The sequence below is a fragment of the Gouania willdenowi genome, chromosome 1, assembly GCF_900634775.1.
Source record: "Gouania willdenowi chromosome 1, fGouWil2.1, whole genome shotgun sequence".
Lineage (NCBI taxonomy): Eukaryota > Metazoa > Chordata > Actinopteri > Blenniiformes > Gobiesocidae > Gouania > Gouania willdenowi.
Genome location: NC_041044.1, coordinates 35,172,538 through 35,195,975, shown reverse-complemented (window position 1 = coordinate 35,195,975; position 23,438 = coordinate 35,172,538). Strand labels below are relative to the sequence as shown.

General features: G+C 38.8%; 2 protein-coding genes across 2 annotated transcripts; one reads left to right on the top strand and one right to left on the bottom strand.

The window, feature by feature from the left end:
• The first annotated feature begins 3,660 nt into the window (after nucleotides 1-3,660).
• Nucleotides 3,661-11,844, top strand: LOC114468212 (C-type mannose receptor 2-like). The gene is made up of 5 exons (XM_028454982.1): nucleotides 3,661-3,927; nucleotides 6,131-6,340; nucleotides 6,515-6,711; nucleotides 7,915-8,189; nucleotides 8,699-11,844. Exons 1-5 carry the CDS (start codon nucleotides 3,773-3,775, stop codon nucleotides 8,894-8,896), a joined length of 1,035 nt encoding a protein of 344 aa, XP_028310783.1. The 5' UTR covers nucleotides 3,661-3,772; the 3' UTR covers nucleotides 8,897-11,844.
• Nucleotides 11,288-23,199, bottom strand: metrnlb (meteorin like, glial cell differentiation regulator b). Its single transcript, XM_028454988.1, has 5 exons — nucleotides 22,833-23,199; nucleotides 19,321-19,504; nucleotides 16,919-17,144; nucleotides 14,428-14,487; nucleotides 11,288-12,501 (listed from the first exon to the last, which is right to left on the bottom strand). The coding sequence occupies exons 1-5, from the start codon at nucleotides 22,931-22,933 to the stop codon at nucleotides 12,185-12,187; spliced, it is 888 nt and encodes a 295-aa protein (XP_028310789.1). The 5' UTR covers nucleotides 22,934-23,199; the 3' UTR covers nucleotides 11,288-12,184.
• Between the last annotated feature and the right edge of the window lie 239 nt (nucleotides 23,200-23,438).

Sequence of the window (23,438 nt, the reverse complement as noted above, 5' to 3'; positions counted from 1 at the left end):
TTAACTTGAGAGTCCGGCCCCGTTAACCGTGTTCTAACTGGAACGGTGGTTTCATCAACAACAAAACACCTTAGTTACCGTAGTAACAGTCCGTGGCGCAAAACTTGCATACCTGTCAAGTATGGCGGGGAAACTCTCGTATTTTACCTCTTTCCCGCCATCGTCCCGTATTAGTATTATCCCGTAAAAATCCCGTATTTCAATGTAATGATAATTAAAAGATACAAAAATAAAAACATTCCTCTGTCTTACTAAACTGAACGCTGTCACTAGCCTCGCGAGGACTGCCACCTGAAATGCCTAAGTGGCAGTTCTCGCGAGATTAGTGCCGACAGTGGCAACAAATCCGGAAACAACTCAGAAGTGAGATGGACAGATGTATGTTGACGTTCCGGCGAGAAAAAAACAAACTAAGAACTCGTGTAAATACGTTGTAAAATGTGACAGAGAGTTTTTCTTCCTAAAGAGCAGCAGGATGGGACACAGTTACACGTTCTGTTAGATTAGTAACTGAGATTTTAGCATCTCCCACAGCGGAAGAAACGACGTAAGTCAGCATAAAAAATCAGCCAATCACAAGCGCCACAAATATACACTGCTTTCAAAAAGAGTTAAAAGATATCAAATCTGCAACAAAACAATCTAATAAGTCATTAGTGAATACCAGAGAACCACATGAGTGAGCATGAGAAATTCTAAGAAAATATGTAATGAAAAGAAAATGTTAATGTCTAACTCAAAGCTCTCAAGTCTCACACATTGGGCGTGAGACACATACATTTGAACAAGTTCACACGCTCTCACGCCACGCTGTGTATATCTCACGCAGATAGTTGTAATGTTCCCAGCATTTCAATGTTAATAAAGGTTGGCCTACCAGATTCTAATCACCTAATTGTGTTTAGTAAGTGGTTCACAAGTGGCTATTTTAGATTTCCTGTCCGCTTGTCTTAAAATATAAAGTATACTGGAGCTAAGTTGGGACTTGGGGTGGTGGGAAAGATTCCCTTTTTTTAAATCCAAAACTTGACTGGTATAAACCTGCTCCCGACCAGGTATAAGCAGCAGGCTTGGCTTAAGCTGCAGACGCACTCTCATGAAACCACGTCATCATTTTGAAAGAAGTCATTTAGTGATGCGTTAAAACACTTAACAAAGATCTATGAAAGGAAAATGTAGTCCAAAATACTTTCTTAAATACCACTTTAATACGGTGTTTAAAAATGAAATTAAATAGAATATCATGGTAAATGTTTCAATATGATTTTAAATCAATGCAAATGTCGATAGAATCAGTGTCTTATTACGTATTTAATGTGTACCGTACTTTTTAATTAGATAATCACAGTCTCAATTGGTTTAAACCATCAGTAATAATATGAATATATGTTGACGCCATTATGGTTACGGATGGTTTGGGTAAACCAGGTTTAAACCATAGGCCTGGCTCTTTTAAGAACACTTTGATGAAATACTCCCAAGTTCTGTTGATTTTACAGTGCAGAGGCAATGTTTTTTGAGGGCCTATAAAATACACTGAATAAAATTATATATTTATATACATTATTATTATTATTATTATTATTATTATTATTATTATTATTAGTTGTAGTAGTAGTAGTACTACTATTAGTGATAAATTATTCATTACCACACACAATCTCAAACAAAAGTATTCTATATTTTAATATACTACACTTTCTCAAATATAATTTAGTTAAAATAAAAGCTGTCACATCTTGTCACTTTGTGCACTAATCCTGTCAACAAAAACAAAAAAAAACTGTGACTAAAAACTAATTCTAGGAGAAAAAAAAATGTCTCTGTGGTCGCCAGAAATGTGTTATAAAAATGGGGTCAGAACCCGAATAAGATTGGGTACCACTGGCCTATAGATTCTTCAAAAAATATATCCTGTGAACGTCCGTTAGAAGCCAGACGTATTTACAACCTGGGGTACAGTGCCATGGTGTAAAAGTGCTGACCCCACCCTGACCAGGGCATTAGAACATGCCAGTGGTGGTATATAATGCTAGTGTGTGGGTTGGAGTTTGCATGTGGATTTCCCCTGGGCTCAGCTGTTCCTTCACCTCCAGCTGACTGCTCAGCTGTCCCTCTCACATAGTGCAGCACACACTCTTTCCATTTCCCACGCACTCTCTCACACCAACAGATTAACATTAAGACTGTGGTGAGGAGGAATGGCTGTGGACCAAATAAGCCATCATGCCAAGACGAGCTGGGCTGCTGTCGGTGGGGGGAATAGAGTTGCTATCTTGGGTTAGAGTTTTGCACTCTGGCCTGTTTGCATGTAGGAATCATGCAGGGCTTCTCACACTACACCCTAAGACACGTATGGTCATACATACATACAGTATGTGGTGGCGGCATAGGGGATTAAAAATAAGTGACATCCCCCCCACCAAATAAATAAAGTAAAAAAAAAAAAAATGTCTATACACAGTGTTTACACAAAATATAACCTATTTTAAAAATTTAAATAACACACTATAAATCAATATAACCGGCCCTGGTCACTCATGTGTAAAGTCAGCTCTTCAGTAAATTTGCTTTTTATATATTTGTTGTGAAATGATCATTTTCTATCCCACCATGTCAACACAAAGTTCTCAGGCACTTTAATTTGAATCTAGAATTTGGACAAAACTCCAATTCAATGAACATTTACACTTTTTCTTACACTCTAAATCAGTGTTTCTCAAATTGGGGTAAGTGCACCCCTAGAGGTACGCAATGGCACTACAGGGGGTACTTGAAAGAGAAAGACAGTGGAAAATAAACAAAGTGTAAGTCTTGGTCCCACCCCAGGCGTGAGATGACTGGAAATGATAAAAACTATAGAAATAAATCTATTCAGGAGCCACTAAATCATTGTTTTTCAACCTTGGATTCGGGGCCCCTTCTGGGGTCGCCTGAAATGTTTTGAAAAATTAGAATAGATTTTTGAAATTATTATTATTATTTTCAATTACAACAACACATACTATTAAACAACTGTATTTCTATACTTCCACTTTGTCAAATATAAAATGCAGTAAAAAAAAATTAATAAATCTGAGCTCAAACATGATGAAAAACTATTTGTAGAAAAAAAAAAAATGTTTTATGGGTCGCCAGAAAATCTTGATATCAAAATGGAGTCATATTTACAAAATGAGATTATTTAAAATGTGTGTTATCACTTGTCCATTCCATCATTGTGCTCTATAGTTGTTTTAAAAAAGTTTTCTAAGCAAAATGTTGTAGTAGGACAAAGGGGGTACTGGGATTCAGAAATAAGACAAAAGGGGGTACTTGAGCCAAAAAACCACTGATCTAAACTATCTCAACAACATTTGCCACATTTTACATTGGCTGAAGTGTTTTGGGGTGGGTGGAAAGCATCAGTGCTCAGTGTAACAAGTACCTTTAATCCTGTGTTTGGCGATGTGATTGAAGACTTTTGTAAATATAATCATATACTGTAATTGTCTTTATCTCATTGTATACATGAAGCTCTCTTCACTGATGCAGCATCATTTGCCTTCCAGATCCCTCTGTCGTCACTGGTCGTGCAACAGCCAAATCACTTTCCATCCACAGGAGGCAAAAAGTCGTTTTAAGGTTTATCCCAGTCAAATCATTGCTCTGATAGTCAAACTTGGGAAAGAATGGGGCTGCCTGCACCTGAACGCATCACAGTTGCCATCGTATGAGAAGGTCTTCGTCCTTTGCTTTGATTTGATGCTCTCTTTGTAGCAAAATCAAGACAATGCTAGTGTTGAAGAGCAGCCCACCGAGGCTCTTTCTCCTCATCATCATCATTAGCACCAGTTCCATGTTTGGACTGGGGTCAGTGGTGAGGAAGACTTACCAACACGTAGTTCTTCATTACACCTGGAAGGAAGCATGGCACAACTGCAAAAGGTAGGTCTGCTTTGATTGTTTAGCACTGGGTGTGTGTAGAACCTTCCATTTTTCTCCGATTTTCCCATATTCCCAGTTCTGTTTAATTAACTATTTCTAATATGATGTTAATTACTGACAAAGTACACTTCCTAAATTCATTGAAAATAAGTGACACGCCATGTCAAATCCAGGAACAAGTCGTCATGTGAGAAATGGAGAAAATGCACGAAAACCTTTTTTTCTGAGGAAACTGATTTTAGTTTTTTGCAAAATATACTTGTTTCAGTCATAAAGAAAGTACTCCTTGCATCAAATAATAATTCAGTCAGGATCACTTTAGTGAAATAGTTTATGAGCATGATGCAGTTTAATTTGGTGGTAAGGCTCTGTTTTGAGACCTTTCTGCCATTCCACGCAGGTGCGCGGAAAACCCAAAGCGAAGGGCTCTTCCATGAGCTACATGGAAATGCATAAGCAGAGAGAGCGATCAGCATGATCACTGGAACAAAAGCACGGACGTTAGATACTAACAGGAGATACTGTTTCAATTAGACAGAAGAGGAGGAGCTGGGGTGGCTGTGGGTTGCGAAGCGTTTGCGTACGAAGCGTGCAGAAGTAGGCGTGTTGCAGTGGTTTAAAGACAGCTCCGTGGCTAACGCTAAACAATGGCAAGCATAAAACATGATAAGCTGGATGATTAACTGAATTAGGGGATGGATGCTGTCAGTTGTTAACAGCTGATGGGGCTGTGCTCGCTTGCCTGCCTGAACTAAAGCAATGCTTGATTAGTGAAAGTTTTTGTACACAAGTCCCCTGGACTTTTTCGTAGACAGCCATCCATATGGTGTTTCCCCTGCTTATATTCAACAATGTTTATTCTTCTCTTCCACTAACACCTCACATATTTAATTTTGTGCTTGTGGCCACTCTGCGCTCCATCATCCTCCATGTTAACACATAGCCTTCATTTAAATAGGGCACTTCCACCACCTTTGCTTGCCCTGCTACACCCCAAATGGAAATGAATAAACATTCCAACTATCAACAAATGTAGTACTTATCTGAGAATGTAGTAAATCAGGCCCAAAGAATAATTATTTTTAGCAAGACCCTTTCAGAGTAAATAAATTCGACAAAGGAGAGAGTTCAGGAGAGCCTGCTGACACACACAAAGCTGCGGTTTGTAGAATCCTTTCACCGCTCCGTTTTAAAACCTAAACTGAAACGTAATCTCCTTTAGCGGCGTCTTTGTGAACGCTCTTAGTAACTGTTTTCTCAATACGTAGAGGCAAATGTATGGACTTTATCTTGTGTTAGTGGAGAGTTTCCTGGTGTTTTAGAGACTCTGACATGAATACACATTTTATTGTGTAGTTACTGCCCCGAACAGCAGCTGCTGCCGTCAGCTCGTATACCCGCCACAGAGCACACTCAGTCGACTGTGATCCCAGCTGCCTGCCGCTCTGAGCGGACTGACAACCACCACTCTGCATCCAGACTGTAAAATGAATTGCGTCTGTTATTTCCACCTTGAATAAGCTTCTCTTACATTTACACACGATTTATCCCCTCTGTTATCACTCTCCACCTAACACCAGTGTGTGGGGCGGACCGTGCACAGTCACGAAGATCCGCAAGGACGTAAAGTGGTCCGCTCCTCCCAAGTATGTTTATGCTTTTAGACTGTTTCTCCTCCACCTCGGTCTGCCTTTTTCCACTTGATTGGTCGTGTAACTGTTGTGCTTAACGCCGCAATGGAGACTTCTGCTGGAATGTCCACCATTGCACTTGATACGTGAATGCGCCTCACTTTAGTCGAGTAGCCAATAGTAACGTCCAAAACAGCTCATGGAGCACACATGTTTGTAGAAAGATCTCTGATTGGCTGAAGTCCAGCGTCACGCTCCTGTATTTCTAAATGTCTTTAACAGGGCCAGGAGAATGAGCAGATATTCACTGTCCACTCAGAACACTTTAGTATAGAATATGCTCAAAGATGATTATGGATTTTTGACCAAATGATGCCAAAAAAACTGCATACTGCAGCTTTAAACAGCATGTAACTAATACATTGGGGATAATAGTGATTGGGTGAATGAGCTGATATGTAAAGCGCTTTGAGACTGCTTCAGTGTGGGGATAAAGCGCTATATAAATCAAGTCCATTTACCATTTACAGGACAACCACTGCTGTAAGACACACATGTTTCTGTCTCAACAGTTCCAACTCTGACCTGGCCATCGTCCAAACGGAAGAAGACAAGGGAATGATAAACTTTGCAGAATACTACTCATGGATCGGCTTGACTAAAGGCATTGATTCTTATATCTGGCATTGGGATTCAAGTGCAAAACTCGAGTATTTCCCGTGGGCCAAAAGCGAACCGGAGACCACTGACTCATGTGCCTACATCCATTACTCCAGCAATAAGTAAATTCAGTGTTTTTATCACTTTGACATGTTCAGTTGGTGTACCAAGGAGCCGAGACGGTCTACTCAGAATCCCCAGCGGCCCATTTGTGCTCTGTTTCAAATATGTTAAATAATACAGAATGATATCAATGTAGCACTGGGTTATCCTTTCCTTCTTTTCTCTTTTCAAAGGTTTTATGGCTCTTCCTGTGAGGATTACTTATTTTTCTTCTGTGAAGATGGTACAAATTTTAAATTTTTTAATGAGACAAAGACTCAGACAGAGGCACAAGAATACTGCAAACAGCACGACATGGAACTGGCAAAGTTCGTCCAGAGGACGTCTGTCGGTCATTATGAGTTCTCGTTGTGGATTGGCACAGTAAATGGTAAATACACACTCATACATGGATGCTAATGCTGAACATGATGGAGATCGAATATCTTCATTAACATTGAAATTTTTAGATGTCACTTTTTTCTGAAAGTAAAATGTGTAGGACATTCACTCTTCTCATCATGCCGCTGATACTATTTGTCACTTTATTCACCTCACACCCGCTTCAACCATGAGATGACCCACTGGATTTAATCATAAAACTGAGAAAATAACCAGGATTTCTTAAAAGCAGTCAGCACAAAGGTACTAGCCAGAACTGAGCCCCCGTCCAGGGTAGGTATTTGGGAAATGTGGTCTCCATGTGGACCGTTTGCTTCCCTCTGGTCTTCTCTGCTCAAGATTTTTATTTTGCAAGATGGACCCAAATAAGTAAAGGACCACTTGCTTGGTGTCTTTCTGATAAATGCCTATCAGGATATATGCAGCAATTCTAAAGTTAATTCAATACCTTTTTAGGACATTATTTTAAGACCTTCCAAAAAAGCTTAAGACCCCAATCTCCACTTCAAGCTGCCATTTGCGGCAACACATTTAACCAGTTGTAGTTTTCAATTAAATCTATGAAGTACAAGCACACAGCAGATCTCAGATAAGGATTAAAACTCAAAATAATTAATACACCACAGAGGGCCAAATACTGTAGAAAATGTGAAGGGCCAGTCTACTATTTATGAGATATAGATGTAGGTAGTGATAGTAAGTTGCCATCAGTGTTGTGCTAGTTACTGAAAAAAAGTAACTAGTTATTGTTACTAGTTACTTCATTTACAAAGTAACTCAGTTACTATTTTGATTACTTACACCAAAAAGTAATGCGTTACTGGAAAAAGTAACTTTTGAGTTACTTAGAATTAAATAATGTATTATTTATTTTGGGTCATTTGTGTTCATACAGCTTCATATTCTTGCTGTAATAATATAATAATCCACTGTTGATCAACTGCTATAAAACAACCATAAATGATGTGCATATAAAGCACAAAACAGCTGCTCCAAAATTAAAACAGTAATTTTTCAGCCTTAGCACAGAAATGTAAAGTAAGCTGTGCATATTCCAGGTGCACATTCTGCTGTTGGAAATGCTTATGAAAATAAAACCTTATCTAAATTATAATGATGAATTTATGCATGGAGGAAGATTGCAGGGGGACTTTAACAACCGTTTTCTTTTTTAACCCTATCCTTCCTGCAGGCTTTGAGCCAGAACAAAGTGATGAATGTGTTACCATAACATCACAATCCAAAACCATGGCCGCCCATAACTGCAGCGACCGTTTTCCCTCAGTTTGCATGACGGACAATGTGATTCTTGTCAAGGAGAAAAAGAGTTGGGAGGAAGCCATGACGTACTGCAGAGAGCTGGTCCTGTCGGCTGAGAACCAAAGCAGGTATGAACTGGTCAGTGTCGAAGACGGAAAGGATGACAAATTCCTGAGGGCCAGGGCTTCACAGGCCGACACCGAGCAGGTATGATCTCCTCTGCTGGAAACTTTGTTGGACTGAAGTGTGGGGCAGTGCCTGTGAATCATATACAAATCCTATTTTTCTTTTACAGAAACAAGCACTGATAATTCTTAGTGGAAGTGGATACAGGGAACATACAAACCCAATATTTATACAGCAAAAATTATTGAAATTTCATAATTTGGTAGAATACATTATTTTTAAAACCATGTACAAAGCTCGTTTAATAATCTTACCCACATATCTGCCAAAAAGGAAAAATCATTAAGAGTGAAAGTAATTATAACTGGCAAGGAATAGAGATATTTGAATAATCCATATTGAAATGTAAATGTAATTTATTTTTTATGGAGGGGGCAGATGTTATAAGTTTTATTTATTTCTGCTCCTTTTATTCCTCTTTCTTCATTTTTCAACATGGTTGGGAAATAAATTTTTTTTTAATGTCTTGAAAAAATAAATAAACAAAAACAATACAAGATGTTCTCATCAAGATGCTTTGTTTGCTGTAGGTGTGGGTGGGCCTGAGGTTCCTGGGGGGTACCTGGTTTTGGATAAACGGAGTATCTATGGGGTATCCCAACCTCCCCCAGTGTCCTCTGCCTAGGAAGAACTGTGGAGTCATATCCAAGACGGCAGCTCGCTTGGAGACGACCAATTGTGGAGAGAAGAAGAACTTCCTCTGTTACAAGCTGGAGGACAAGAATTAATCATATCAAACTCAGTCTGATTAGCATAGATTGTAATTTATGTTTGAAGGACAACCTTTATTTCTACAAATATATTATATATTTTCCTCATAGATGGTAGACTTTCTTGTTGACAACATATTTAAGTACATTTTAGCAAGCACTATCTGTATACTGTATATGTGTATATATGATAATATATCTGCGACTTTAGGGAGGTAAAATGGACACTATCAGATCTAATATTTTATCTAATTGTAACATCTTGGGTAGTTTTGTCCTGGTTGATGCTGAGATGCTTGATAAAGGTTATTCCACAGTAAAAACCCACCACCTGTTTTAGACCCAATCTCGACTTCACATTTTAAAGCATGTTATGGATCTTTTAGAGATGAACTTTAAAATAGACAGAAGTAGATATGTTCTCCTCAAAGATTCATAAAATAACGTGGTATTTTAGGACCTGTTTTGTTCAATTTGTATATGCTTCCTCTTCATTGTGTCATCAGAAATAGAGAAATAGATCAAACTTCCACAGGTATGCTGTGCATCTGTATCTCCTGAGGACACCAGTCCATTGGATGCTCTTTTTAACTGTATTTTAGATGTCAAATCCTGGATGATAGAAAACTTCTTCAACTCAGCTCACTTAGAAGAAAACTGAAGTTTTAGTTTTCGGACCTGAGGCCCAGAGAGAAAATGTTTTACCTAAACAACAAGTAGTGTCTTTAATTCATTCTGCACAAGTAAAAAACCTGGGCGTTATTCTAAAATAGATTATTTAATTATTCTAAATAGGGTAGATAGATAGATAGATAGGAAGTAGTAAACACAGGAAGCAGGTTGCAGATCCAGATCCAGTTGAAGGGCTGACTGGAAGGACTAAACAAATCTTTATAAATCAACAGAAAAGAACAGGGCCACAGCAAAATTATGATGTGAGTGTGGAGGCCACACTATGTCGCTTCACTTAAGTTATTATTATTAACACATCAGCCGTATCAACATACTGCCATTCTATCCGTACGCAGCGCCCCTGTTTGGGCAGTTTAGGTCATGTGATAGGTCAGTCATTGGCCAGTTTAGGTCACATGACTAGGACTAAACCATACCCTAACCCTTAAAATTGTTGTGATATTGGGTTATAACCTAACCCTAATCCTACGACGCTACGTACTTGTACTTCGGTAATCGTACCAATAGCACTGGGGGTTGTCAGTACGGCAACCGTACAAATAGACACTTTCTTTATTTCAAATGTTTATTGACAGTTATTGATTAATTTGAGTGCATGAATTTTGACTTGCATTCTGTAATATTTATTTAAGTTGAAACTCACCATGTATTGTTTGGTTTGCAGCTCTCTCCAGAATATAAGGAAAGTGGCATCATCCAAGATGGCTGCTAAAGGAGGGCGGACTCGGAGCAGAAGCTACCATCTTGGGGGTGCCACTGGGGGGACGGAGTTGCCTGTTTTATTTGTTTCAGTAATTTAATCAGAATTTAGAAATGTTAGTTTACAGTTATATTTGAATGTTTGATTATGCTTATAGTTTTATTTAGATAAATTGCTCACATTAATTTAATTGCAGGTTTCACCAGTTGATATGTTTGTAATTTGCCCCCCGAATTATCTTTGTTGGCTAGCCACCTGGTATATAAACCCCACCATGTGTGTCTTTTGTTAGGTCAGTTCGGAGAAGTTAAGTAAGTTCCTGTGGTTTTTGTGCTGACCTCAGTTCATCAGTTTTGTTTGGACTTATTTTACTGGTGCATTTTTTTGTTAACTGAAGATTCTTGTCAATCAATCCAATCACATTTTTGAAAACTACACTTGTGTTCACGCCTTTGCTGTTTGGTCCCTGACAGTGAGGTAGAGGAGAGGCAGGATAATACTGACATAAATGTGGGTGCAAAGGCAGAAGCACTGGCAGAATGTAGGGCACAGGATGAGCAGACTTAGTCTTTATTATTATTATTATTATTACCAGTGATGACAATAATTCAACAATCAGGATGTGAGACCAACCAAGATTTAAAAGGGGTAGAAAATCAGACACGATGAGATGCTAGTGTGCGAGATGGCAGGGGAGACCAAACCTGGAAGCAGAGGAGAGAAACACAAGGCGCACACTCACTCACTATGCAAAGTGATCCTAAGCCCTGACAGATGGCCTTGTTAAAGAGGTTTATATTTGCATTGAATATAGGCAGTATACATTCTTATAGTGATTGATGTGAGTGTAACAAGTGTCATCACTGTCTCTTTCTCGTGTGTGTGTGTGTGTGTGTGTGCAGGCAGGCATGCAGAGGCGACATTCCTTCCATTCTTGCTTTTCCTGAGGAAAGAGCTAAAGCATCACACACAAACGTTAAGCACACACACACTGTGAAAACCAACCCTCAGACTGATCAGTTTTTGGACACATTTATTCAGCCAACAGACTATATCTGACATGTCCAATGGAAGTTTGCATTGAAACTTCTTATGTTTAATGAGGTACAAAAATGCAGTAAAACCTGGGAGAATAAATGTAATACAAATACGAATTTTGAGCCAATGAAAATGACCTAAATGGAATGAGTCTTCATCAGAGGAGTTCTGCTGATCGCCTTTGATGTTCCTTTGAAGTTTCACTTGACAAGATTCATTTTGTCTTGACTGGCAGTTGACAGTCGAAACATGTCCGGTGATAAACATTTCCTAAAAAACCTTGCCTGAATAAAGGAAACCTCAACTTAACATACTGTTCAAAAATAAGACAAAATGAATCATGCTGGAACTATTCAATGGAAGTCAAGTGAAACCTCAATGGAACCATCAAAGGCGATCAGAAGAACTCCTCTGACGAAGACTGGCAGTTGACAGTCGAAACATGTCAGGAGATAAAAAATTCCTAAAAAATCTTGTCTGAATAAATGAAACCTCAAATGAGTCCTTTACTGGTTTTTGAAAAAACTTTTTGACCTCATTTTCAAACATAATCCACGTACAAGACTCACAGAGCTGTATCAGAAACACTTCTGTCAGAAGACTTAAATATACACAAAGCTTTTTACAAAGCAAACATTCCTTTCAAGAATGGGCATCATCCTGATAGCAAAATAAAGGCCTAACATATATTTTTCACAGTCACTCACATGTACAAACATTTTTACACTAGTATAACAAATAAGATTCAGTATATGTAGTGTATTCCAGTCAGAAAAGCAGAGAAGAACTTAATGATCTGTTTGCAATCCAAATAACAGATTGTTGCTCTTCACATTGTTACGATGCCATTTTCCCTCAAAGTGGGAGTCAATCATTCAGTTTGTGTCAATTTGGCAAGGGTTTGTTCTCGTCCTCCGTGCTTTGATGTAGAGCTGCAGGAAGTCCTTGTATCGAGGCGCACAACTCAGCCACGCTTCCCCAAAATGAATAGAGCCTGTCAAAAGGTACTCGTCGCCCCCCATGTATACGCCACACTGCGTGGGCACGTTGACATGCCCACTCCAGCTCCGTCCTCTGCCACCACTCCAGGCAAACACGCCTCCCTTCTGGCGAAAGAGTCGGCTCAGGGTCGCAACTGCTCGTGTACTTTTCTCACTGCCTGACGCCACTCGATGAAAGGTGCCTCTGCCAGCTGAAGAGACACGGGACAGAGCAGAAAATCAGCAAAGAGGAACAGCAGCTGGAACATTTCATAAAAAGCCTGCTAATTAAACTCCAAATAATCTTAAACTGATTCATCCTTGGTACACCCTTTTCATTCAAAATCTTGTAGTATAGAGTGGGCGTGTCTTAACTGAGCCCCTCTCATAATCAAGGCATTTTTTTTTAATTTCCCTTCTAGTGGCAGGTCAGCAGAAAGCAGGGGTTTAGTTACCCTTTAAGGGGTCTATTCTCCCATCTGGACTTAAGTGCTTTTTTGCGCACCTGCAGTTACGCGCGTCTCTCCTACGCGTATTCTCATGGGGGGTGAAAGAAACTACCAGTAATAACTTTTACCTTGAGTACTATTTAATTGAGCTACTTTTTACTTCTAGTTGAGTATTCTTTACACTTCTAATCATAATTAGTGATACACTTGTGTAAACATGCACAGTGGAAAGCAATCAGTGCCTTAAAAAATATTAACGTGCACTAGATTTGATGGGTTTCCGTGGCAACCGGAGTGCAAGAGGTACATTGGTAACAGGATGATGATTCTAATAGATACTGGTGGTTGAGCCATAATGTAGATCCAAAAAAAAAAGTCTGCTGAAGACTCCATTAGTGCATCCACAAAGTACGACTGCTATGTAAACTTACTAGCAAATGCTAGTTGGATTAAACAGGAATGATAAATATTTTTCGTATTTTATTCTAAAAAAATGTTGCCGTTAATCTTCACGTGAGAGCAAACATTTCCTTTAATCCCTTCCAGCTATCCGGATGTATCATGTTAACTAGAATGTGATGTCTGTATATAGATGAGCTGAGAAACTCCATACCACAGCTGCCAGCAGTGAGCGAACATAATAATGTGCAAACTATATATTAAAATATGCAAAACAGAATGAGCACTTTAAATTGGGTGTGTGTTCTTCATGTTCTCCTCATTGGTGGTAGATTTCCACTCAACACAAAGTGTTTGACACCATGTATTCTAGTAATTTGTGCTAGAGCAGGGGTGTCAAACTCATTTCAGTTCAGGGGTCATTTACAGAGCAGTTTGATCTCAAGTGGGCCACATATTTTATGTAGGAAAACAAGTAATTTCAACATTATTGTGTCCTCGTTTTTTGTCCTAGATTTTGTTACTAATTTATAGTTAATTAAAGGAAATATTATGTAATAATTTGAGGAAAAGTCAAGGATTTTGTATGAATTTCGAATTTTTTCAACTGTATAACATTAAAAATGACTGTTATCATGCGATAAACGCACTGGTGAAACTGTGAGCACCTGCAAATATTGTTCAGTTTCATTTAACACAACAATTCATGATTTCTCTGCAATTTTTTCTCCTGCGGGCCGAATTGGATGCTCCAAAGGGCCGGATTTGGCCTCTGGGCCATAAGTTTGACACATGTACTAGAGCAGTGTTTCTCAAATGAGGGTACGTGTACCCCTAGGAGTACGCAATGGTACTAGTCTTGGACCCACACCAGACAGAAACAAATCTATTCAGGAGCCACTAAATCATTGTTTTTCAACCTTGGGGCCGGGACCCTATGTGGGGTCGCCTGAAATTTCGGAAACGTTTTTGTAATTCTTTTTTTTTTTAATGAAAACAACACACAATCTTAAACAACTGCATTTCTATATTTTCCCTTTGTGAAATATAAATCTAGGTAAACTAAAATGCAGTTTAAAAAAAAAAAAAGAAGCTCAAACATGATCAAAAACTAATTCTCACCACAAATTCTTGAAATCAAAATGGGGTCACAATCACCAAACCAATGCACTAAAAACTGTTTCTTTCCACTTATTTACAAAATGAGATTCTTTACTTCACTCAGTCATTCCATCATTGTGTTCTATAGTTGTTTTACAATAACTAGAGTGTCTGAGTTCACATATTTACCAAAGTCACTGGTGCAGACTGCCATGAGGATCTCCTCATCCGAGCAGGGTTTACAGGTAACTACACAAAGAAAAAAAAAAAACACAAATCCATAAAAAATATGTTAAACATTAATGACCAATCGTAACCGTAATTCTGCTTCTTTACGAGGGCGGTCGCATTTTTCTTTGCTTCCTCTCTCCCACCCATATCTGTCCTTGCTGCTGCATTGTTTTGTCTGGTCTTATGGATCTAATAGGAGCCTCTCTTCTTCTAAATCTGGAATAATGGTATTAATCAGTTGGTATCTCAATGCAATCTACAAAAAACAATTCGACAAAAAGAACGGGCAATGGTGAGCCCACCCGTCCGAGCGGTACATTTGCAGCTGGATATACACTCGGCCCTTGGAACAAGTGGCAAGTTGTGTGTCTGTCGAATCTTTCCGTGGAAGACATCTACATGATTGGAATTATGGTATTAGGCATGCTGCTGATTGGAGCTGGCAGCTTTTTGACCTATCGTAAAATCTGTATTATGTACTGAAGGATGGAGCAGGGCTCTCACTACTCAGACTCATGTGATAAATGATCTCAAAAGCAAACAGGAGGCTGCTTTGGAATGTTTACACAGAATTAAATCGATCTTGGAGAAGTTGAACGCTCGGCTCGCTAGTTGAAAGGCCACCTTATTGGATTCCCCGCTGAGAGACCGGGACTAAAGGCTATTGAAATTGAGCTAACCTGAATCAAAAACAAAGCGCTTATCATCTTTAGCTCCCAAAGCCAGCTGCTCATCTACACCAGGCTGTTGTGCTGATGCTCCCTCATGTTATATGTGATTGTCTTTTCAGGTTTCTTTGGACGGGATGAACCTGAAATGAAATTTCATTGCTCTGTTGCTCTGTAACATGTGCAATGACAAATAAAACTGATCTGATAGTATGATGAGGGTTTTTCTGCCACCTGAGGGCCGTCTGTTTTCAGTTTATCTTGGTCGGTTTTTCAAAGGGAGTAGAGAGTGTATGTGAGTGAGAGCAGCAGGTGAGGATAGAGAGATAATCGGAGAATTAGCCCTTGACCCTGTCAGCTATAAAAACAGCTGTAAAACAGCCAGACACAGGAAATGTCACTGAAACGGCCGTTTTTTACTCCACCCACCGTTGCTCCATTTCACATCTCTACTCAAATGGCCAGGCTACCAAAAACTCCCTGCTCTGAGAAGAGAGAAAGGAGTAAAGTATGTGGGTGGGGGTCTGTTCCTGATTGACGGATAAGACATGATTGGTTGACCTTTGTGTTTAACCTCCATTTGATTGGCTGGCTTGTTTTCGTACGTCTGGCTGACAGAAGGGCGTGTAGGAGGGAGGAAGTCAAAGAAAAAGGTGTCAGAAAGGGGCCATAAGGGAGGCAGGATGAAACGGTAAAACCAACACCTTTCAGGTCAGGTCTCGTCTGTCAAAGTCAATTAATGTCAATAAATTGTGTCGCTGACTTGGAGAAAACCTCACTGATACAGACTTTTTGTGAGAATTTATCAACTGACAAAGAACGTTTATCCCTTTTTTTTTCAACTATTTAAAATATTTGGAAATAAGAATTTCTCAGGAACTTTATGATGAAAAAAACAAACAAATGATCAAATAAAGTCTAAGAAAGGTTCGTGATTAACATTTTAACATTTAAAACACCTTACATAGCAGTGACATCTTGTCCCTGTTCACTCCAAGGCTCAAACAGCAATAATGAAAATGTTATTTTTTTCAAAATAAAAGCAAAGCAGTTGGTTTGGTATGGTGCGTGTATCACAAATATATATTTTCCAAACCTGGAGCCCCAAGTGACAGTCATTCCAGTTATAGCAAACAGCAGGGATTCAATCTATATTTTTACGCTTTTAGGATGGAGGGTTCCTCTTCACTAGGCTGTCGTAAATATTTTAAACACAAATAATTTAAGCACTGGAAATGTACAATTAATTCATTAAGCGTTTTCCGAGATTGATATTGGCTACCTTTCCAATATCAGCAAAAAAACCAAAAAACCGAAAATCAGTCTGCATCTAAAATGTTGGATATAAGCACTTTGATTAAGGTTATTTTTCAGGATCCTCTAATTTAATGTTTTATTTATTCTACTCAATTGTGGAATATATTTTTTGTATAAGGCTAAAATGTTGGAAACGCATCGGTTAATAATAAATGGGTCAGTTTTTCCTCATACCTACTTTTGTTCACTATTGTTCTCTGAGTAATATCACTTGATCAAGCATTGTCAAACATTCCACACTACAAAATAAGTCATAAAATTACGTATGATTCCTGGTGGATCGGTATTCGCCAATTCTCAAGGCAATATCGGTATGATATCAGAACAGAAGTATTAAAAAAAGTTGTAACTTGCTGCCCAGCCAATATTAGCTCAAGACCAAAGCCAGTGTGAAGTTATTTTCTAGTGCTGTATGTCTCACTACAATAGAACATTTAAAGAAGGAAATTAAAACAGGAAGTTACCCAAATCGTGATGCAGGTACGGATACATAAGAGCTCCTGGACTCTGACTGGATACCAGCTCATATTGGAAAGCTGTGATCCTACGGCTGATGTCGTTCTGAGGGACGGCCTCTACGTAGAGCGCCCTCTCTGCCAGGCTGAAGCAGAGGATAGCATCCTGAGCGTGGTTCTCATCTGCCAGCAGCAGCCTTAGACCGCCTGCATGCTCCAAGTACACGTGGGAGCCCTGAGCAGAAAGAAATCAAAAGAGAAAGAAATGACCACAGCACTGGATTTGGTATTGGTAATCTGATGTTTGTCATTGTGTTGGAAATGTTTAGATTGTGTTTAATGTATTGGTGCATTGTGGGAGGTAGAGGCATAACAAGTCTGTTTACATAGTGGGAAGTGTAGTTTTTCTGTTGGCTCTCGGCGCAAAGCAGCCGTGCGTAATATTTCCTTAGTGATAAAGTGCAGCATCCAGGTTACGATATGAGAGGATTAAATTTAACTTTTCTCGGCAGGGCAGAGCTGTCGTTAACAGCAGAAACAAGAAATGGCTGTGTAGTTAGGTGTTGGATGTGCACAAATATGGCTAGCAACTGTGATGAAAGCTGCGTGAAAAGATATCTGTTCATTGATGGGATGATGCGCCACTACTTTCGAAAAGCAGCACCTGACGGTTTGTCTGCAACTTTGGCTTCGTACCCATTAGCTTAGCCCATTAGCTTAGCCCGCAGATCCTTCTCATAGCAGCTCGGCTTGAGGCGGTCCTCGCGTACCACCGAATTTCGTCTGAGCGGAAACGTTTTCAGTGTGTATCCCGTACCGATATTATCTAGCCACTGTCTGGATAACTCTGTCCTAGTGTCATTATTTGGCTTAGAGATGCAGAAGAAATGTTTCTGTGGGGTTTTTCCTCTTGTTGTTAAAGCAACCATTAGCTTTCCATTGTTCAGAAACTGTAGACCAATGGAACACTGTTACCTAGCAAGAGTTAACAGGAACCAACGAAAGTGCGTCACAACGTGACCAAAAAGGCAAAAAGGCAACTCCCCATAGTTTACAAGGCATAAAATCATTCTAAAAAGACCTTTAAATGTGTGTGTGTGGTTTTTTTAAAGGTGCACATATTTTGTTTATTTTTAATACATGAAACATTTATTTTTTTTTGGAATATACTGTACACTTCCACTACAGGAACCTTTTAATGTTAATCCCTTTCTTTCTTTTTCACTTTATCCTTCTTTTGTCACTTTCTCTTTTCATATCATCATCAAGCCATGACTGCATGTTTCTACAAACTGCAAAATGTAGCTTCACCCAAACCTTACCTCCATCAGTCCTCGCACTAAAAGGAAAGAAAGCAAAGAGAGCTGTAGAGACAGGATGGGCCAGGTTTTGATTAAGTTTCACCTGTGACTGTTGTAGTGTTTTTTCCTTATTAAGAAGAGAAAAAAGAAAACCTTTGATCATTTACTCATAAAGTGAGTCTTGAAAACCTTGTGGTGTTTTAAGAGGGTTTATATCTACAATATCGACCACATAAACACATCACATGAATCCTCCAATAATCTGAGCACTAACTTGGGAAAACAACTTAATATCAAACCTGAACCAACGTTTTCCGGTTGTTGACAAATGAAATGGTCATGTGACTTAAACTTAGGAAACATTTTGTGCATTGCATTGTGAGATTGGCTATAGGCCCATAGAAAGATGGCGCCGAAGCAGAAAAGTTACATTATCACTTCAGCAAGGATATATAGGCTCAATCTGTTCTGACACAGAGAAAGTAGAATCTATGAATTTTCATCTATTCACCACAACTTCTATGAAAAGCCAAACGTTATAGTTACATTTACAATTTGAGGTTAGACTTTGATGTTTGAAGTTACAGTTCTGATATTTAAGAAGTGTTTTCACGTCATTCTTTGAGTCGTTTCTTGTGTTTCTTTGTCGGACAAGGAAGAAAGTGATTCGCTTGATGCCATTTTTGTTCTGGTTAGTTTATGGTAAGCCCCTTGATATGACGTCACTCTGAAAGACATTACATTTCATCCATATTTGGGTGTTTTCATGAAAAACCCTAAAATCAACAATCAACACCAGAAATGTCACTTTGGCAGTGTTTTTGTTGGTATCTGTAGTGGTTGAAAACAACTCTTAGATGAAATCCAGGCAGGCGATAGTTTTAAAAATGTAGCTGGCAGCTTTACGTACACTTTTCAGTTTCAGCATAATTTTCAACCACGGGATGGACCTCATTTATGTCTGCTTCCATAAACTATAGTCTGGTAAATCAAAATGTAGATAAACTGTGTTGGGTAGAGTAAACCTGTGCCTGTGAGAGAAAGCCTTTAGCTTGTCTAGACAGTGTTCCCAAAAAAGGTAATTTGTTCATTTATTCATACACACTCTACCTGGGAGTAAGTCAGAGGCTTAATGCACACGTGGAGACCCGAGGCACGCCGTGATGAAGGCTGTATATTGGGGCGCATGTTGACAATGATGGCTCCTGTAGGGTAGAGCCACTCCAGGGAACCTTTAGAGCAGCGCAGGTAGACCTGCTCCACATCCCTGCGGTGGAACTCGTGGCTCAAACCACTGCAGATGACACAGAAACACATAATCGGAAGCTCAGCGCAATCTTTGTAAAATAATAACTACAGTAGCAAGATGAAAAATGAGCTCAACAAAAAAGTCTGAGGTTCACTTCTAATCATAACCACGTTTTAATGTTTTGGAGTGTAACCTGCAGGGATTCAGCAACAGACTCCAGCACCACATGAAACTGAACAGGATGAGTAGGTATAGAATAGGGCTGGGCAGTTTGACCAAAAATGTGTATCACGGTATTTTTCAAAATTCTAACGGCTTCACGGTATATGACTGTATTTTTTTTTTTTCATACATAATCAGGTGTTCACAGCATTTTCTACAGGTTGAGAGAGGAATTACTGCAGTAGATTGACTTAGTATGGTCTGTTTTACTGTCATGATGAGTGAATATTGTAGAATAATTCCACACTAGTAATAATACAAGTATGCAACAGCAGCCCAATGGCTCTTTGACGCGCGAACTTAGCTTTAGCATTAGCTTGATTTCTAGCTTTAAATGCTGCATACTCAGTGGTGTGGTGGTTTCTTATGGTGAATAAGGTAGAGTTTTGTTTGCAGCTCCACCAGGACTTATTTTCGTGTTATAGGAATTATAAATTGCGATCCTTTGCTCTTTTTTTTGTGTATTACTGCCAAACTGCCGACATGCTAAGCTAACCATGACTCTGTATTAGTGAGTGTTGTTCTCCTGTAGCAGAGGCATGTGCACGCAGGCACTTGCAGCTTCAGAGCTTTAAATTGTGTCTTTCTTATCATTTACACGTATGATTTACACCACAACAAACACCAGAGCGCTACTGTTAAGCTACTAAGTGCAATGATGAAAAGGGCCCGGTGTCATGTACTGAGTTTGAATCATATTGAGATTGTATATGCGAATATATGCGCATGCGCGCACACGCGCACTACTGGAAAATTTATTTTTGAAAAAAAAAAAAATTCTTTTTTGTTTTCAAAGTGAACGGACACGTGTTTTATTTGTTTATTGGATTGAGTTAGGGTTGTAATCTCAGTACGGAGGTAAACTCAAACCGTGACACTGGTCTGAAACGAGGCGCGGCGTAGCATTGCGAAAGTTGTGTAATCAAATACACCGGTACGCCGGTATATTAAAATTTCATATCATAACAAAAATATATACCGGGTTTTGGCATGAACCGGTATACCGCCCAGCCCTAGTATAGTAGATGATCTTCCTATGGCACGTGTCAAACTACGGGAGTCATTTTGTGCATTTCTGTTCTCCTTTTGTCTGTTTTTGTAGTAGTTTTGTGTCTTTTTGTGTTTTTTTTTCAAAATCTGGCCCATTAGAGCAATTTGGCCCACAGGAGAAAACATGAATTATTGTGTGAATTACCAACGAATCCAGTTGTAGATATCTTAAATTTAAACCAATAGGGGCTTTTTCCTTTGTTTATATCACATCAATGCAGTCATATTTAATTGCAAATTGTGGAAAGAACTCTCAATTTTGTCACAAATCTTGCAATTTCTCACAAACATATCCACAAATTTACTCTAAATTACATAAAAATTGGGAACAAAGTCAAGAATTGTTTTAATGAATTGAACTGATATTGAAAATGTTGTTAAAATATTTCTTTTTTTTCCCCCGACCTAAAATCTGCGGCCCACTTGAGATCAAACTGGTCCGTATTTGGCCCTTGAACTAAAATGAGTTTGACACCCCTGTAATAAGGGGTTCACACACTTTTAAATGACGTCTTTTTATAAGACGAGGAGAGACTCTCACATCAAATCAAATCAAGTCTCGATAAAAATATTAGTAATAAAAGGTAGTTCAGAGTAAACATTATGAATAACGTTCTTAATTAACAATCCATCTTTTGAAAAACTTGAAATGTTTTTGAATAGGTAATTCTTTTGTATAAGTGCAGCACATTTCAAGACTAAAATCTAGATTACAACCTACAGATCCCAATACGTAAGCAATTAACTCTTCATTTTAACTGAAACCTTTCGAAATTGTGCATTTTCTCTGTTTTTTTTTTTTTTTTTTTTTTTAAAAAAATAAAAAATACAGAAAATATTTCTGTGTTAATTTTCATTATTGACCTTAATTTCTTGCATTAAAATCAACCCCTAGGCCACTATTTAGCGTACAGAGTAACAGCAATATTACTGATAGCTATTGTTCAGTCCAAATCAATGTTTTCACTACGTTACTATGAGATTACAACCACAGCTATTTGATGTTTTGGGTTATATTAACTAAAGAGTCCTGTCAGAGACGAGCTGCTGACAATCAAAAGAAAAATGTTGGAGAAGCAGAGTTACACAAATATTTAAAGGGCATTTTAAACCTGATTGAGTCAATAGAAGTTACAGGTGAATAAGTTTTACAGCTCTGAGTACAAAGTGCACTTTTTATGACTTGGGGACTTTAAGGAGTGACCAAAGGGACCATGGGGCTGTATTTGCTTATGATGACGCATTTATGAGATCATAGATGCTTTATTAAGGAAGTATTTTTAGGGTGTGATCAGTGAAGCTTTGCCCGAAAATCAAACACTGTTTATTCTGTCACAGAATAATGAGAGTCAGATCAACAGTTGCACAACTTATTAATGTGAAGGAGTGGTCAAATTCAGAAATGTACAATGATCCATAAATGACATTATAGCATGGAGATGCCTTTGAACTGGGTGTAAAGAACACTGATATATTCTACTGAAGTAGAATTACTGTTACTTGATTGAAATTGTACTCAAGTACAAGTAAGTCATACATCAAACACTCAAGTACAAGTAAAAAGTAGCTCAATTAAATAGTACAATAGTATTAAAGTAAAAGTTACGAGTTACTTTAACCTCAAGTTTTTTTTAGTTTTTTTTTTGTAGTAAATCTTTTCACACTTCCCTTGCATACAGTACAAGTATAACTAAATAGACCAAAAAACGGAAGTAAAAAAACATAATCACACACATAAAAAACTAAAAATAATAATTTACTCAGTAACGGTTGGGTGTAGAAATGCATTACTATACTTCTTTTAAAACGTACTTAAGTACAAATAAAATGACTGATTTAGGAATATACTCCAAAAAGTAGAAGTATAAAAGCAACTTGATTACCGTGACGTGAGTAGTTGTAATCCATTACTTTTATCACTGACTTTCAAACACGTAGAAATTCATTTGTAATGTTTTATTGGATGAAATCAAACAAAAATACAATTTTGTATTTTTTGTTATATTACGCAATTATTTGAGTGACAAATCTTCCCAAAATGTTTTTTCATGAAAACATTGTTGCCCACAGATGTTTGTTTGTTCCAGATGTTTATTCTCACCTCCCTCTCCAGCTGCACTGGTCGCTGGTGTACTGCGCTACGGACGCACGGTGGAGGAGCAGGGCGGTGATCCAGAGCACTGCCCACGGCCGGAGCAGCATGCTGGCCCCGGGCAGTCACAGCTGAACACACCGCACACACCACAGCAGTCCAGCTGTGCTTCGCTTCCCTTTCCCCGCTCCGAAAAGAGCAGAAAAAGCTATTTTCCAGCAGCTCCGTCAGACCTCAGAGGCTACATGGCGGGTGTATGTGATAAAAAAAAACCCGTAGTAAGAGCACATACGTCAATGAAAACCACCCAGGGCTCTGCGCTTTTTAAACTAAAGCACTTTCTCTGCGTGCGCTGCGCTCCATCCAGGGCGCGTGCCAGTGCTGACCTCGCAGGAGTGACACGCGAGCGGACGGTGTTTGCCACGCCCCCAGAGCCCCTCGGACGCACGGAGAGAACCAACCTACCAGTCCTGTACTGAACACATGAAGACTATGAAGATAGTACCACAGGGACTGTATTTACAACTAGTATTACTATACACATATACAGTATGTATTAGGGTGGGACGATACACTGAGTTCATCATACTATACAATAAACACAGTGCACAGTGG